We start from the raw sequence: 16,924 nt of genomic DNA on the forward strand, positions 1-16,924 counted from the left end.
TTCCCTCTGGAACCAGAGAGCCGCTGGGGGCTTGGTGGTCGGGGAAGGGTCAGGACTTTCTTAGATTTCCAAGCTGTAACTCGTTCGGTGGCGTGAGAGTCCCCTCCCCTGGTTTTTAGTGCATTCGGAGTCACGCAGCCTTGGGTGCTAATCCCAGGCCACACTGCTGCCCCTAAAGCAGCACTTAACCCGGCAGCGGGCCCTGCCCCCTCCCCTGGCCGGGGTGGGGGGCGCACAGCGCCAGCGACCGGCTTCCCGCGCTCCGCCTGATGTGCCAGGGCCATCCCCGCGCGGCGTGCCAGGACCTCGTTCCTTTTCACGGCTGAACGACCTTGTGGCTGGCCGGCACCATCCACCTGTCACTGGGCGTGCGAGGCCGTCCCCCCCCTTCATCGAGGCGGCGGCGTGTGTTAGTGTGGGCCGTGCACTGGCCGGTCGCCCGCTGTGTTCTCGGCCTGCTCTGGCCTCTGTTCTCCGTCCGCGTGGCTGTGGGCAGGGCTGGGCTGGGCTGGGCTGGTCCCTCGTCCAGAGCAGCAGAGGGGGATTTGGAAGCCGCGGACTGGGGTCCGTGGACATCACGGCCTCCAGCCCCTCTCCCCGGGGCTCCTGTCTCTGCAGGTATCCCCCGCCGTGCCCAGGAACGTGTGGTTCCAGCGTCCCCACCCCAGCCGCCAGGCCCACGGTGCCAGCCACACGCAGCCTGGCGCGTCTCCCGCTCCCCTTTGGCCCTCTGTCCCGCCCCCCCTCCCTCGCCGTGAAGCGTCCCCTTATTTCGAGCCTTGGCCCAAGCTCGCCCCTTCGTTTCTTGGGCTAATGTCTTTTCTCACGTCGTGTCCCGAGGGTGCAGTTCAAACGTTCAATTCAGAGGAAGTGTTCCGAGTGCTGTGTGGCTGGCTGTACCCTGAGAGGGGACAGAAGAGAGAAATCAGCCCCTCGGAGGGGTGTTTCATCTGTCCCAGGGCTCACGATGCCGCCTTTCCTGCAGCCAGGCCGCCCCGGGGGGGCCGCATAGGACAGAGATGCCCGCTGCTCCTGAAGGGGCTGTGGGCGTGGCCCAGGGCCTGGACCCGCCTGACCCTCTGGCTCATGTCCTTGCTGGGTGACCTGGGCACCTCACTTTACCTCTCTGAGCCTGTGTTTTCTCAGGTGTCATCCTCCTAGATTTTGATTCAGGGAGAACATACCAGCGGCCAGCATAGCAACTGTGTGCCAAGTGGGGACCACCATGGCCATCATCCCCTACCCCTGACCACCCCACCCCCACCACTCCTCCCCTGCCATCGCCTCCTCTGGCCCCGCCCCCGGTCGCTGAATTGGACCGGACTCTGGGAGTGACCCCGCCCCTCCCCTCTGAGGGTCAGTTGCCACGGCACCTGCCCATCTGCCCCCGTGTCACATGCTTTGTCGGGGCGCTCAGGGTGGCTGCTGTCTCTCCCAGTCCCTCGTCTTTACTCTTTGGGACAAAGGGGCGCCCAGCACAGGGAGTGACCGAGCCCACGCTGGCTCCTCTTTGGGTCTGACCCCAGTTGGTCGCAGCTGTGCCCGTGGGACCCTCTCTCCGAGACCGGCCAGAGCGCGGCCCCACTGAGCTGAGGCGTCACGTGGGTCCTTCTCCTGATCCTCTGGTGGCAAAAAGGACGTCTTCCCGGGTCACTCGACCCACTGTGTCGTCTGGAAGCTACTAGGCCTGCCTTGGCCTGGCCGCCTCCTCCCTGCCTGTCCCCTCACCAGGGCCTCTTCTGGACAGAGACGGTCCCCCCTCCTCCACGGGCATCTGAAGCCCAAGTTTGAGCCTTGAATGAGCCCCAACCTAGGAATCCCAAGACCCCACCGACCTGGGGCGGGTCAGGACCTCTAACCCCCAGAGTGTCCCAACCTTCTTTTGGGCCTGCCTCACAGGGCTTCTCAGGCTCCCCAGTGGCCCTGTGCGCCCAGAGATGCTTGTTGAGTGACTGTGTGAGGGCGTGAGTCCGTGCCCGTCAGTCAGGAAACTCCCCCTAGAGTCTGACACCTGCTCGCCTGCCCTAGGAGCCGCCTTGCTTCCGGGTGGGGGTGGGGGTGCTCCCAGAGGCCCTGACCCTTCCCCTCTGCCCCCCTGCAGAGGGCGAGCCCGGGAGCCCCAGTCCCTGCTGTCCCTGAGCACGAGGAAGCAGAGGCCGCGGCTCTGACAAGCTGAGTGGCAATCTGCTCGCGTCCACGCTGCAGCAGGCGGGCTCCACGACGCATTCTCCGCCGCTTGGCGAAGCGCAAGTCACCTGGGGCTGTGTGCCCCCCGCCCCGGGAACGCATCGGGCCGGGCCTCACTCGGACTCGCTGCTTGTCCCTGCGTGCCCGGCCCACCCTTCCCACCTTCCGGCTGCCCCACACCCACGCCCCTGTCGAGGCCAGGTTTCTGTGGGCAGCCCGTGCTGCGGCCCCAGGACCCGGCTGTGCCGGGCGGGGTCTCCTCGGGCGGCTTCGGGGGCCCCGGTGAGGCAGAGGGAGCGGGATGGGCTCGGTGGCCGCCCTGGGCTCCGTCGGGTGACCGAGCTGGCGTCTGCCGGGAGCACAGGTGGCGGGCAACAGACTTGAGTTTCTAACTCTTCAGGTCCAGGGCCCCAAACGCGGGTGCCGCTGTCCAGAAGCTTCCTTCCACCCCATTCCTTGGCTGTCTGCCGCATCTCGTCTCTGGCTCTGCAGGCGGGTCTGGTTACCGGCAGGCCTTGGGCTGCTGGAACCCACCGAGGTCCTGTCCCCGAGCCCCAGGGCCCTCGTTGAGGCCGGAGGCGGGACTCTGCCCCGCCCGCCAGTGGCCCCCTAGAGTGAGGGCGGGGCTTCCTCTGACACCTGAAATCCTGTTTCAAAGAAAACGGCAGAACAGATCGGCAAAGAGAAGATCCCGCCGAACACGCTGGCCACGTGTGTGTCAGCCGTGCGTTGGCAAGGCTCCCCGGGGTGGCGTTTCCCCGCGGGATCTGCCGCCCCATCTGTCTCCGGGCACAGGTGTCAGCTCGCCGTGCAGGGAGACTTCTGTCTGCAGGGCCCTGGGGATTCTGGAGGCAGGTGGGCAAGGGAGGTCGGGGCTGGAGGAGGGTGAGGCCAGGGAGGGGGGTGGCCAGTGGTGCAGCGGGCCTCCCCCGGCTGTGGTGCTACAACACTGACCTCCCTGGTCACCGGCCATCTCTCCGGAGCCCCCTGCCCTCCGTGTGCCCTACCCCGACAGCGTTGTCGGCAAACGGAGGAGCCCGCCGCCCTTGCCTGCCCACTGGCAAATAATGAGCCCCCGGAAACGCGTTTCATGAGAAAGACCCACACCCGGCCTTTGCTGCTCTGGGTTTCCCTGACCATCCCGTGATGGTAGATAGGGCCCAGGAACATGCCGGTGGCCGTGTGGCGGGACAGTGTCCTGCACTGTGGAGGTGCGGGTGGGGAGAGCCCCGGGCCCGGAAGCAGGGATACGGCTGCCCCGTGACTCTCTCGGGGCACCTCTCCCCAAACCCACCGGTCGTGGGAGCCGTTGACCCCGGCTGGGCAGGGGCAGCTCTGCCGGCCGTCCCTGCCTCCAGGTGCTCCCCGTGGTGTTTGGCCCCTGGAACCTACACACTTCGATTGCAAAGGGCGCGGGGCCACCGTTCTGTTCTGTCGGGCACGTTCTGGGGAGACGGACTCTGGGACCGTCCGGGTTCCGTCCACCTGACACCCCGCCGGCTGGGAGGCTTCCCACGGCCCCTTGGCCTTGCAAGCAAGGGGGGCGTACTGATGGCCAGTCTCCTTTCTGGACCCAAATGGTGCGCGCCCGCCAGGCCTGGGTCCCCGAGTCCTGGTTGGAAACAGTGGTGGCCGAGTACGGGGAGGGCAGAGGGCAGCCCCAGAGCTCCGGTCACATGCCCTGCGGTCTGCCTGGGGACCACCCGGGGTTGACCTGGGACAGAACAGACTCCGGGAGCGAGAGGAGGGCCCTGGCGAGCCAGGGACACACAGGGCCCTCGATGCCTGTGCCCCCCCCCCCCCACCCCCCCCCCCGGTTGTCGTGGCCGCGGGTCCCGGGTCAGCGCCTGTACTGGTTGAACCTGGGCGCAACCCCGCCGAGCTCGGGTGGCCCGACTACCGGGACGGAGGACGTCCCAGCGGCCCTCTTTTTCAGGAGACCAGCCTCTCGTCTCGCCCCTGTCGCCGGGAGCCCGCCTTGCCCTCCGTGCCCTGCAGTCGGGGCGGGCGGTGGTCCTGGACGTCCAGCGGGTGGTGGGCGCGTTCGTGGCGGGCTCAGCGCGCGTCTGGGAGAGCCGGCGGCCGTCGTGACGCCGTGGTTTCGTTGCCAGGCCTCCCCCCCCCCCCCCCCCCCCTGTCTGGGGTCTCAGCTGTTAATTACACGTGCCCCGCGGCCTCGGAGCTCATCCTCCAAGTCGGGCGGCCGAGGTGACGGCGAGCGCCGCCTCCCGTCATCCCCCAGCCGCACGCGCCCGTGGACCGGCTCCCGCCGCGCGCCTCCAGTTAATTAGGGCGGTCACGGCCTCCCGCCGCAGCGCGAAGCGGGGTCGGGGCGGCCGCTCGCTAATTGTGGGTGCGTGGTCAGGGATCGATCGCCTGTTCCGGCCGGCGACGGACGCCCGCCGCCCTCCCCCCTCCCCCCTCCCCCCAGGGGATTAGGCTGCTAATTGTCGGTGGCCTCCCGGTCCAAGTGCACCTGCGCCCCCGAGCTCCCCCGCCCCTCCCCCCTTGGTGATTAGGAATGAGGTTAATCCAGGGAGGCGAGCTAATGGCGGGGCCCCTCCAGAGGGGGGGCTCGGAGGCCAGGAGGGTGGTCTGAGGGAGGAGGGCCCCTGCGACCTGCGGCCCAGAGCCTGGCGCTTGCAGGGCGGGGTGCGAGGCCCCCCCACCAGAGCCCCATCTGCCTTTGACCCCAGCTTTTCCTCCAGGCTCTTGGCGGCCCCTGCCGTGACCGCAGGCCCTCCTGGCGTGTGTGTGTGTGTGTGTGTGTGTGTGTGTGTGTGTGTGTGTTTTCCTTCCTGTTTTGGGTCCAGAGCACAAACGTCCACCCTCTCTGCCCCCACGAGCTGGGCGGGAGATGAGCTGCGAGAGCAGGAGACACAGCAGCCTCACAGAGCCCAGAGGTGGGCACACGCAGATGAAAGGGGTTTCCGCATAGGGTAAAGCAGGAGTCAGCCGGAGGAAGGAACGGAGCCCTGACTCACGGCTGCAGTGTGGACAAACTGGAAAAAACCGCCGGCTGAGTGAAAGGCCAACGCGGAAGGTTCCACACCATGTGATTCTGTTTGTGGGAACCGTCCCGAGTAGGGACGTCCTTGGAGACCAGACGGATTGGGGGCCGGGGTCTAAAGGGTACAGGGTTCCTGTTTGGGGTGATGGCTGCACAGCTATGAATACACCGAGGACTGAGGAATTGTGCCCTTGAGATGGGGTTGGGGGACGCTTTCTGTGCTGCGGGAATTAGGTCAGTAAAACCATTACGACGCCAGGGGCGCCTGGGGGGCTCAGTCGGTCAGAGCATCTGACTCGTGATTTCCGCTCCGGTCCTGATCTCCCAGTCTGTGAGATCGAGTCCTGCATTGGGTGCAGAGCCTGCTCGGGATTCTGTCTCTCTCTTTCTCTCCCTCCCTCCCTCCCTTTCTCTCTCTCTCTCTCTCTCCCCCCCGCCCCCCTCCCTCCCTCCCTCCCTCTCTGCCTGCCCCCTGCTCTTGCATACTCTTCTGTCTCTAAATAAATAAATGAACTTTAAAAAATAAACGAAAGTTAAATATGTAAATAACCTACAGAAAAGTGCACAGACTGAGTATCCAGCAGGACAGGTATCGGGAGTGACCCCACAGGTCAGGAAAAAGCCCCTGCTGTCGCGTGGCTGAGGGTTGTGGCTGCTTCCTGTCCTCCCTCCCCCCCCCCGCCCCGGGCACTCGACCTGATAGCAACTCTGTGTCCTCGTGGCCACGTGCAGGCGGGCGTCGGAGGAGGTCCCCGTGGAGGGCTGGGGGGCGGGTGCTTTGCTGGGTGCGTACCCCTGAAGAGGGGGGAGTGCCAGGCCAGGGAGAGAGCTGGCGGCCTGAGAGAGATGTGCCCAGTTTCCCACAGTTGCACGAACCTGGGTGAGGGTCCACGAGAGCCATTCCGGAACCTCAGGGGGGTCACTTTCCAGCCGGGAGCTCCGCTCACAGGGCTGGCCGGATTAGCCTGTGACACCCCACCTGCCCCCTCGGCGGTCCTGAAACCGGCTTCGTAGCAGGGGGTGGGGGGGGGTCACCAACTTGACCAGACAGTAGCTTGTCCTAAAACCCCAGAAGCTGTCCCCACTGGGAAGGGAGGGTGGCCAGCGTGTGATATTGGCTCTCCCCCGGCGGTCATGACATCCGACCCAGCTAGCTGGGCCTGGCCTGGCCGACTGGGTGTTGCAGCATTCTTGGGGTGTGGGCTGTGGTTGCTGCTTTATCGGGGGCGGGGGGGGGACTTGGGGTCGCAGTTCAGGGCCAGCGCCCCTCGGGCAGCTCCTTCCTGCCCACGTGGCCAGGCCCTGACAGGTGGGATCTGGGAGCGCGGGGCTCCCGGCCTCGGTGTTGTTACCGATATTGCTAGCAGAACGAGCTGCCGGGCCGCTCTGGGGCTTGGCCTGTGGGGTTGGGGCTGGGTGTCTCCCCGTGGGGCTGCTTTGTACAGTTGCCCATGCTGTGCACAAGCCTAGGGAGTCACGTTGAGGAGTCCTGGATGGAAGCACCTTGCTTAGGGCAGGGCTCTGTCTTGATGTCGCTGGGGCCTTGATGTCCGGCCGCTCTGCTTCCTGGTTATGCTGCTGAGGCCACGCGGGGCCACGTTCCCAGGGCCTCTGGGGCAGAGAGGAGAGATGGCCCCACGGTGCCGCCCTGGCAGCCGCGCGGCTGTCTGCGCCCGCGGCCGGAGGCTGCCCTGCCTCCCCCTCAACACAAAGGTTCCATTTGGTAACGTGAGCGTGGCCGCTTGAGACGGTGTGGAGACGAGGGTCCCTCGGCCCCGGGAACGAGGCACGTTTGGAGCGAAATCCAGGAGGACGCCTGCGAACAGACGGGATTCTCCTTCCGCAAGGGGTTGTCTCTGCTGACGCTGCTCCCTCTCTCCCCTGACCCGCGTGGGGCGCTTGCGGACAGAATGGGCCATCTGAGCCCTTCAGAAGGGTCAGCGTTTGCCCTTTGAGTCCGCGAGCAAGACGGGGCGTCCCCGGGCCGCGCGTGATTGTCCGCGTCCCGGCTGGTGGAGCACGTGGCCGCCTGGGTCCCCGCATCCCACCCCCGTGGCCACAGGCGAGCGTGTGCCCCTTGCCCGCCCGGCGCGAGGGCGTCCCAGGCAGCCCCAGCTGCGGTTTGTGCTTTCAGATGCTGTGGGGTCTGCCCCGGGTCCGTGTCGGCCGTCTGTGATGGGGGTGGGGACCACCGGCGTCGTGTGGGCGCGTGACGGGGGTCTCCCTCCTCCTCGGGATGCAGGGTGTGTGTGTTTGTGCGACAGACTTTGTTGAGCCCGGGTGGGGATCTCGGGGACCCACCCCCCCGACACTGCTGGAGGCCCCAGGGCCGGGACGTGCCTGAGTCACAGGGAGGTCAAGGCTGGTGCCTGCTGGAGGCGGGGACCCGGGAGCAGGACGCACTTGAACACAGTTACTGCCCAGCTCATACACTCCCCGTCCTGGCCGCCCCTCCCGGGGGAGCAGCCGGCCAGCTTGGCCTTGCACCCGAGCTTTCTCCCTGGGGACCCCGGAATGCTTTCCCCCCGGGCCCTGCCCACCCCACCCCCCATGCCCTCTAGAAACCCCGGGTCCCCCGCTTCCTGACTCTGCCCACCCCATCCCACCTCCGGGGGGACCTCCGCTGGGTGTGGTGTTGGGGTACAGCATTCCTTTTGGGGGACAGAAGCGATCTGGAGTCAGGTAGCAGCGATGATCGCACAACCCAGTGAATGTGCTAGAAGCCACCAGCCTCTACGCTTTAAATGGCAAATTAGGTCTCCGTTTTTAAAATTTGAGAATAGGCTGCAGTTGATATTTGAGAAACGAAAAAGTAACCGTCCCTCGGCCGCCTCTCTGTGTCCCTGCCTCGTGCCCGGCCCATCCAGCCCTGTGACCGGTGCTTTGCTGGCCGCTCGGGCATCCTGCGTGCCCTGCCTTTTCCTGCAGCAAGCAGAGGGCTCGGGGCCTGTTATGAGCTGGGGGGGGAGGGGGGCGTTCTGGCTCTGGCCTCGTGGGGGGGGGGGGGTCCGGTCCGGCTGCTGTGTTGACCGGGTCCCACCCAGCCAGGGGCAGCCCCCCGACGGCGCACATCCTGCCTGTGTGATGTGGGACGTGGGCTCGTGGCCCCGAGCTGCGATGGGACACGTCTCTCGTGTCGGGGCCCGTGTCTCCGTCAGCGTCCGAGGGGGCGGCCCTTCCTGCCCACCCTGGCCTCGGGCTGGGGCTTGGGTGAGGGGCGCTGGGCCGCGAAGCCAGAGAGGGAGCGCGGCGCGGCCCGAGGTGGCCGGGGAAGCAGGTTCCCTGCCTGTCCGCAGGCTGCGTGGGGCTGGGGACGGCCGGAGCCCTCCGTGGCCGTGGCCCCCCGCTCAGCCTCCCGCGTCCTTCTCCCGCAGGGTCTTCGCTGAGCAGCGAGTCGTCCCCCGTGTCCTCACCGGCCACCAACCACAGCTCTCCCGCCAGCACGCCCAAGCGCGTGCCCATGGGCCCCGTCATCGTCCCCCCTGGGGGCCACAGTGTGCCCAGCACACCCCCCGTGGTGACCATCGCCCCGACCAAGACCGTCAATGGCGTCTGGAGGAGTGAGAACCGACAGGTGAGCCGGGGGGCGGCCGGGGGCACAGCTGCCGGGAAGGGGGGGCCCGTCTCGGGATCGCGGCCGCGCGCCCTGCGTCGCTCTCGTGAGCCCGACCCCCGTGCGGGGCAGGACGACGGGACACCCGCCCGGAGGGCCGGGTGTTGGAAGAGGATCCCCGGGCTTCAGTCAGGCCGCCAGCACCGAGCACCCCTCCAGGGGCGCCCACGACAGGTTTATTCTTCGTGTCCCCCGAGGCTGGGGGTCTGAGACCCCGGCACGGGCTTCCTCCCGAGGCCTCTCTCTCTGGCCTGTAGACGCCGTCTTCTCATGCGGGGCCCGGTCTGCTTTCTCTGGCGACACGGGTCCTGGGGGATCGGGGCCCGCCCGAATGACCTCACCTTTAGTTACCTCCTCCGAGGCCCCGTCTCCAGCACGCTCCCAGGGTTGGCACTCCGCCGTGAGAAGTTGAGGGGGACACGGCTCAGTCCGGAGTCCCGCGTGAGCCCCGCGTGAGGTGCTTCACAGGTGGCAAAGGTGACACAGGGTAGCTGTTCTGAATACCTGCCGCTCGAACACGGGACAGAAGTGGGGAAAGGGCGCTGGGTGTTCTCGTGTGTCCCGCTTTCCCGTTTCTGTCCTGGCCTCTGAAGGCCCCGCACTCGGGGTTCCCCTGGGTGTGGCTGTTGCCACGGTGTCCTGCCAGTGCGGGAGGCCTGGGAGGGTTCCTTTGTTCCTGCCTCAGCTGACCCCCCCACCTGCACCCGGGTACCCCTAACCGAGGCGGGGGGGCGGAGCAGGGGTGAGAGGATACTTCTGGGCTTTTCTGCTGAGTCCCCAGAGGGGGTCGCTTAATTAGTTAAGCGACCGACTTGGGCTCAGGTCATGATCTCACGGTCCGTGAGTTCGAGCCCCGCATCGGGCTCTTTGCTGACAAATCGGAGCCTGGAGCCTGCTTCAGATTCTGTGTCTCCCTCTCTCTCTGCCCCTCCCCTGCTCGTACTCTGTCTGTCTCTCTCTCCCTCTCTCTCTCTCTCTCAAAAATAAACATAAAAAAAAAAAAATACCAGCTAAACCACAAGAAAAGTGGAAGAGGGGAGTCAGTTGGGCACCAGCCTCCCCCCACCCCTACGCCCTGGTCATCCAGTAGATAGTAGATCTGTCTTTCCTCTGCCCTGGGGGTGGGAGGTAGCCAGCCTCTGTCCACAGAGGGGGTGGGGGTGACCCTCGGGCAGGGGTGAGGACCCTCCTGGGTGTGGCCCTGGCTTGGCCCCGTGTCCGAGGCGGCCATTGCTTAGCCCTCTGTGCAGTTTGAGAGCGGGAGAGACCAGGTGGGGCCTGGCGGGCAGATTCCAGCCAGAGGGGTTTGGAGACCCCTGAGCTGCCCCTGGGCCCGGTTCGAGGGAGGGTCGGGTCTTCCCCGGGACCTTCTGCCTCCGGAGGGGGGACTCTTTGCCTCTCGCTGTCAGCCGCCTGGCGATCCACCTTGACCTCAGGGCCCCAGCCACCCGACTCAGACCCTGACTTGTCGCCACTCCTTGCCTCTCCCGGACTCCCTCGGCCCCGGGTCGTTTCCGGATCCTGCCCTGTCCCTGGCTCAGCACTGGCTGGTGACAGCCGCCATGGGACGCCTTCTGTCTTCCCCTCCTCCAGCACCTGTGCCCTGGCACCCCGTGGAGGGTCCTGACTGCCTCAGAAACGTTTAGTAGCCCCAGAGAAAGGGCCGTGATGGATCTGCTCTGGCCATTTACCACCACGGCGCTTAATGAAACACTAATGCCACCAGGGAGGGCGGCGGGAAGGGAACTGCATTAGCAGATGATGTATGGCTCATCAGCTTCTCACAAAGGCTCAGTGGAGAATGTAATCCTTCTGGGGAGGGGAGGCCGGGAGGAGAGCCGCTTCCCCAAGTGGTGGCACAGGAGTGGGGGGGGGGATCCCGCAAGGTGGGGAGGCGTGGGGACGGGGCCCTGGGCCTGTCACCGGGGTCGCCAGGGCCCTGTTTCCCAGGTAGTGGGAGCTGCGGAGGACAGCTGAAATGAAAAATGGTCTATTTTCGGGCTAACAGAGCATGTCGGGCCTGTCTGCCTGGAGCCCTCTCTCTAATCACCAGAGAAGGATTTTCCTCCCTCCCGCCCACCCCCTTGCGGCCCTTTCACCTCCGCGGCTGTGCCTGCGGCCGCAGCCCTGAAACAAAAGCCGCCCCCAGATGCTCCCTGCGGCTCGTCTGTCTGCCAGGGCGGCGGTGGGAGCCCGGCGCGCTCCTGGGGTGCCCCGCGGTGGCCTGGCCCCGGTTGGGGGCTGCTCCCTGGACCCCGGGGCAGCCCCTGCGCGCCCCCAGAGGGCCGCCCCCGTTCCCAGGTGCCTGTCGCAAGCGTGGCTGGGCTCCAGCCAGACGGAAGGCGCGTGGGTCCGGCCCGTCGCACCCCCTGCTCGCCCGCCAGCCCCTCCCCCAGGCTCTCCAGCGCCTTGTTTGTCCTCTGCCGCCGGGAAGGTGCCATCTGGCCCGGCCGCCTGCAAGCAGGGCTTTGTCCCGCTGAGGGGGAGAAGGGGCGGCCGGGGCCGGTGCGCTCGGGGCCCCTCCTGCGTGGCAGGGGCCGCCCCGGGGGCACTTGCCTCTGCCGTTGATTCCGCGAGCGGTGGCTGACGCACGTGGAGGCGGGCGACGGCCTGGTTTGGGGAGAGCCGCCTGGAGCTTCTCCCCAGATGTTGTTCTAGGGTCCAGGACCCCCTCCGAGGATTCTGTGGTCCTGGGTGGATGGCCCAGCCCCCCCCCCCCCCCCGGCTGCCACCTCTGTCCTGCTCTGGCCCAGGGGGGCGGGGGTTGTCCTGGCCAGCCTGAGGGCAGCGTCCAGGGTGCCTGGAGTCCCCTTCAGTGCTGGGCACCCCCCGTTCAGTCCGTCCCAGACCACGGGCACAGGGCCCCCTCCGGCCCACAGTGGCCCCCGTGAGGCCAGAGCGGGGCAGCAGGTGGGTGGAGGGGCTCGTGCAAGCCTGCCCCGCACCAGGTGGTGGGCATGTGGGCGGACCCGGCAAGCCCTGACCTGGCAAAGGCCCCTGAGACGCTGGTGTGGGCTGGCGACCGGCTGCCGCTTCACCCTCCTCGCCTCCGTTTCTGCCCGTTCGTCCCTGTTACGCTAGGAGCTGGCGCTGCGATTGGGACGCTTGACAGATGGGGAAACCGAGGCACGGGGCCGTTATGGGTCTCATCCGGGGTCTCCAGAACCGGACAGGAGCCGTCTTCAATAAGGCTGTGGGGGGAGCCCACCCTGCTGTCCACATAGGTGTGGGCCCTTGTACAGAAGTCTCTGGAAAATCGGGGGCTGGGAGTTCTGGGCTGCTCGCTCGTACCTCGGATGTGGGTGTGGGTGCGTGTGTCCCCCCCGCCTCGACACCTGCCATGTGAAACCCCCGCCCCCCTTCGGGGAAGGGCGAGTCGGAATTCGCGAACCTGCAAGGACCCCGCCGTGAGCGGAGGGGCCGTGCCAGCGTGTGGGAAGGAACAGATGTTGCCGCTCATTAAAAATTCCAATCAGCGGCCTGTCTCCTTCAATTAATTATCACTGATGTGTCTTCTGGAAGACCGGGGAGGGCGCGGCGGCCTGGCACCGGCCTGCCGGGTAGACGTGCCTGACGGCCGGGGCCTCCTTGCCTGGCCCCCGCCGTCCGCTCCTGCCCCACCTCGCGTGCGGGCCTGAGGTGGCTGCTGGGGTCAGAGGGCACGGCCGCGGAGATGAACTTGGGGCTCCGCTGCTCACACCCCCCAACCGAGCCGGAGGGCCTCGGGCGTGGGGGAGGGTCTGGGGAGCGGGAGCATCTTCTCGGCACGGGGCTCGGCCTCCAGATGCCCGGCGGTCCACTCCTGGACGCGTCCCTCAGCCTGCCAGCTCCTGGAGACCGTCAAAGGGCCGTGGCTCCCTGTCGTTTTAGGGGTGCCTGGCGTTTCGTGGCACGGCGGGAACACCGTGGTTTGCGGGTTGACCGGCCTGCGCTCGACCCCCCTGAGCCCCGCCTGCTTTCTCCCGGCCCTGGTTTTCGGTCTGCTGATGGGCACGGCCAGACCTGATGCCCAGGGGAGAGCCCGGCATCACAGCCCGTGCTCTCTCTTCTCACCGTGCCGCCTCCTCCGTGCAGCGCGCGTTTGGGTAGAGACCCTCCAGGAAGGCGCACCTCAGAGCGGGCGCCGAAACCTGGCCCCGCGCCCCTGCCTGACTCCTGCTCTCTGTCCTCCAGCAGGACGCCGGCTCTCGGGGCGGCGGCGGCGGCGGTCGGGAGCGCCTCATCGTGGAGCCCCCGCTGCCCCAGGAGAAGGCGGGGGGCCCCGCCATCCCCTCCCACCTGCTCAGCACCCCCTACCCTTTCGGCATCTCCCCCAGCTCCGTGGTGCAAGACTCGCGCTTCCCACCGCTCAAGTAAGTGCGGATCGGGGGCTGGGGGTGCAGGGGGCGCAGGGGGCACGTGCGCCTGGGGTCTGGATCCCGGGGTCCCCGGGGCGCCTCCCGGCCGTGGGCGGCAAGCCCGTGCCCGCTGCCGGACGGCGAGGGCCACGCAGGCCCCAGGAGCCAGCAGTAGCTGCCTGCTTCTCCGCCGTCCTTCCCTCATCCACCCGTCCCCGTCCCCGCCCCCGCAGCCTGCAGCGGCCTGTGCACCACGTGGTGCCCCCGAGCACCGTGACCGAGGACTACCTGAGGAGCTTCCGGCCCTACCACACCACCGAGGACCTCCGCATGACCTCCCTGCCTCCCCTGGGCCTGGACCCGGCCGCCGCGGCCGCCGCCTACTATCACCCCAGCTACCTGGCCCCGCACCCCTTCCCCCACCCAGCCTTCAGGTGAGACGCCCCAGTGAGTCCTCCGGGGCCGTCCCCCCACGTGGCCTCACGTCCTGGGGCCGCGCTCTGCGTCTCGAGCGGCCCCCGAACCTTCCAAGTTGGCTGCTGGCCCGTGGCGGGAACCCGCCCCCCTGCCCCCTGTGCCGCCAGTTCCCCTCTTGCTGGCTGTTTCACTGGCGGCCCGGCGCACGGCCTCGCTTAGACGAGGGACCCTTTGCCGTGTGACGGAGAAGCCCCAGGGGGAGTGTGCCCCGCGTCTCTGCTCTGTGTAGGGGCTTCCCGAATCCCGACCCGGCGGGTTACGGGGAGCGGGCTGCTGCTCGTGTGGGGCCTCGGACCTCGAGCTGCTGTTGCCCAGCGGCCCTTCGGGCGGGGGCTTTGGGGCTGGCCACGGCCTCTGTCTGCGGGGCCTGTGTAGGCTCGCGTCCCTCCCGACCCGTCCCCCGCGCTCACGGCACCACATGCCCCGGGGCGCACCTGCTGACGGGGCCGGGGTTCATTTGCTTTGCCTTTGCTTCTCACCCGGCCCTGTCTTCCCTGCACAGGATGGACGACTCCTACTGCTTGTCAGCCCTACGGTCCCCCTTCTACCCCATCCCCACGCCCGGCTCCCTGCCCCCGCTGCACCCATCGGCTATGCATCTCCACCTGTCCGGGGTCCGCTACCCCCCCGAGCTCTCCCACTCGTCCCTGGCGGCGCTGCACTCGGAGCGGATGTCCAGCCTCAGTGCCGAGAGGTGAGCCGCGTGCCGGGCTGGGGCGGCCCCCGCGCTTGCCGCCCCGACGGAGCGGCTGGGCCAGCGCCCGTGTCCGCGGTCTCCTCGCCCGCAAGGTGGGGGCGGTCGCGGGTGCCCGGCAGCTCTGCGGTCCACCGCCCGCCTCCTGGCGCGAGCGCCCGGTGAGGCTTGGGGGGCTGGCGCGCGGCGCGCGGCCCAGAGCCCTCTGAGTCCCTCGGGGGTCAACGAGAGCGGGGCCCCGTGCACCTGCTCCCGCTGTGCAGGTCGGGCTGCCGGGGTCCCGCTCCTGGGAGTTGTCGCTGGGGGCCCGTGTCCGGTCCCCTCTGGGTCCGCGCGGGCCGGCACCAGCCGTTCCCGTTTGGCCGCAGGCTACAGCTGGACGAGGAGCTGAGGCGCGAGCGGGAGCGGGAAGCCGACCGCGAGCGCGAGAAGGAGCGCGAGCGCGAGAAGGAGCGCGAGCGCGAGAAGGAGCTGGAACGGGAGCGCGAGAAGGAGCGCGAGCGGGAGCTGGAGCGCCAGCGGGAGCAGCGGGCCCGCGAGAAGGAGCTGCTGGCGGCCAAGGCGCTGGAGCCGGCCTTCCTGCCCGTGGCCGAGCTGCACGGGCTGCGGAGCCACGCCGCGGAGGAGCGGGCCAAGCCCTCGGAGCAGCTGACCCCCACGCGCCCAGGTACCGCGGCGGGCAGCTGCCGGCCTCACCGCGCGGCCCTCCCCAGGCCACAGCCTCGAGGTGGCCGCTGAGCAGGGCGCGAGCGGGGAAGGGACGCGCCCTGGTGCCGGGGACGCGCGCCTGGCTGCGAAGCGCGGCGAAGGCGTTAGGAGGTGGCGGATGAGTTTTGAGGCTTCTCTTCTTTTAACCTACTTTGTTTCGTTGCGAGTACGCGCGATCGGACTTTTACGAGGGCTTGTGCACGACGGGCGGGCTCGCGTGACTCTGGAGAGTTCAGTCCGCTCTCGTGAGCCGGCGCCTGCCTGCTCAGTCCGGCACCCGGCGGGGCCGCCACCGAGTGTCCAGGGGCGGGGCCGGGGTGGGGGTGTCTCCCTGGAAAGGCGGGGGGAGAGCAGGGGAGGCTCGGGCTGGGCCCCGGGCGCCGCGGTCCCGCCCTGACGGCCTGTCCCCCCCACAGAGAAGCTGAAGGAGGCAGGTCTGCAAGCCCCGAAGGCCGTGCAGCACCCCTTGCACCCGACGCCCGCCCCCCACCACAGCGTGCCCAGCCTCCTCTCCAACCACAGCATCTTCTCGCTGCCGGGCAGCAGCGCGGCCACGGCCCTGCTGATCCAGCGCACCAACGAGGAGGAGAAGTGGCTGGCGCGGCAGCGGAGGCTGCGGCAGGAGAAGGAGGACCGGCAGTCCCAGGTGTCCGAGTTCCGGCAGCAGGTGCTGGAGCAGCACTTGGACGTGGGCCGGCCCCCGGCGCCCGCGGAGGCGGAGCACAGGCCCGACAGCGCCAGGTGGGGCCCCCAGGAGGGAAGGGGGGGTCCGCACGCTGCCGTTCGCCCGGCCTCCCGAGTGCTTCCGCTCTCCCTGCTCTCAGCCCGTGAGGAGGTTGAGCCTCCGAGCAGGGAAAGGAGGCGCTCGGAGGGGCCTGTCCCCGAGAAACGGCGCCGGCCGGAGCCAGGGCCTTCCCGCAGAGCCCGGCTGTGTCCCTGCAGGGATGGTCGTGGCACTTGGGGGGGGGGGGGGGTGCGTGAGAAGCTTTAATTGACGATTATACCCATTCTTTCCATCTTTCTCTGCTTTCAAGCCCAAACGTTTTTTAATGAGAACAACGGGGACTGCATTTAATTTTTATTTCAATAGGAAATCAAGTTCGTTGCTGTTGTAATAATAGCCACTTGCCAGCCCCGGATTCCCCGGGAGGCCGTCCCTGGGTCCCCCCAGCTGGGGACAAGTCTTGCCTTGTGAGCTGGGCCCCTTCTTACCCTCACGGCTGCGCCCTGAGCCCCCCCACCTGTCGGTCTGGCTGTCACCTAGTGTCTCCTTTCCCACCCTCCGTCCCCCTCATCGGCCAGAGTTGGGGGAGAGGCCCGGGCCACGTCTCAGGGACGCGGGATACTAGACGCCCATTTTCTCAGTTGTGCACAAAGGAGGCCGGGTGGGGAGGTCCGTGGAATGTTTTCCGGCTCTCGGCGTCTGGGATGCTGTCTGGGTCGGAGGCTCTTGGAACGTCCACGTGCTCCTTCCCTCTTTCGCTCGGCTGGGCTGGTGTGACTGGGGGTACGTGGTAGCTGGGCCCTCCGCCCCGGCTGAGTGTCCCCGCAGCCGACAGCCTGCAGCGAGGGTCCCCTCTGCTTCTCTGAGGCCCCACAGAGGCCAGGTCTCTGAGCCCCCTCACACCCCGGGGCCTGGAGAGCAGCCAGCGCCCCTCGACACCTCCTGATAAAACCTGGGTGTTCTGGCTCCCACAGGGGTCTTCCTCTGCCCGAGGCCCCAGGATCCCAGCCCCGCCGCTGCCGTGAGCCTCCCTCCGCCTCGGGACCTAGCAGGCCTCCTGGCCTCCGTGGTCCCAGCTCGCTTGGCCTTACAGCGGCGTGAACTTGACAGCTGACTGGCCCTTGTGTTCTGAGTTAGAAAACCATTCAGTGTTTGGCTCTGGGGCATGAAATAT

General features: G+C 67.8%; 1 protein-coding gene across 3 annotated transcripts in view; it reads left to right on the forward strand.

Moving 5' to 3' along the window:
- GSE1 (Gse1 coiled-coil protein) overlaps positions 1-16,924 on the forward strand; it is a 386,813-nt gene that overhangs the window by 358,249 nt on the left and 11,640 nt on the right. For 2 of the 3 annotated variants that reach the window (XM_049622707.1, XM_049622709.1), the window contains exons 4-9: positions 8,572-8,771; positions 12,984-13,162; positions 13,381-13,581; positions 14,127-14,318; positions 14,687-14,985; positions 15,443-15,767. In XM_049622707.1, coding sequence (XP_049478664.1) covers positions 8,572-8,771; positions 12,984-13,162; positions 13,381-13,581; positions 14,127-14,318; positions 14,687-14,985; positions 15,443-15,767 — 1,396 coding nt within the window. The remainder of the gene's footprint in view (positions 1-8,571; positions 8,772-12,983; positions 13,163-13,380; positions 13,582-14,126; positions 14,319-14,686; positions 14,986-15,442; positions 15,768-16,924) is intronic. The other variant, XM_049622708.1, reaches the window with a different exon arrangement.

This window comes from Panthera uncia, assembly GCF_023721935.1.
Source record: "Panthera uncia isolate 11264 chromosome E2 unlocalized genomic scaffold, Puncia_PCG_1.0 HiC_scaffold_20, whole genome shotgun sequence".
NCBI classification, from domain to species: Eukaryota; Metazoa; Chordata; class Mammalia; order Carnivora; family Felidae; genus Panthera; species Panthera uncia.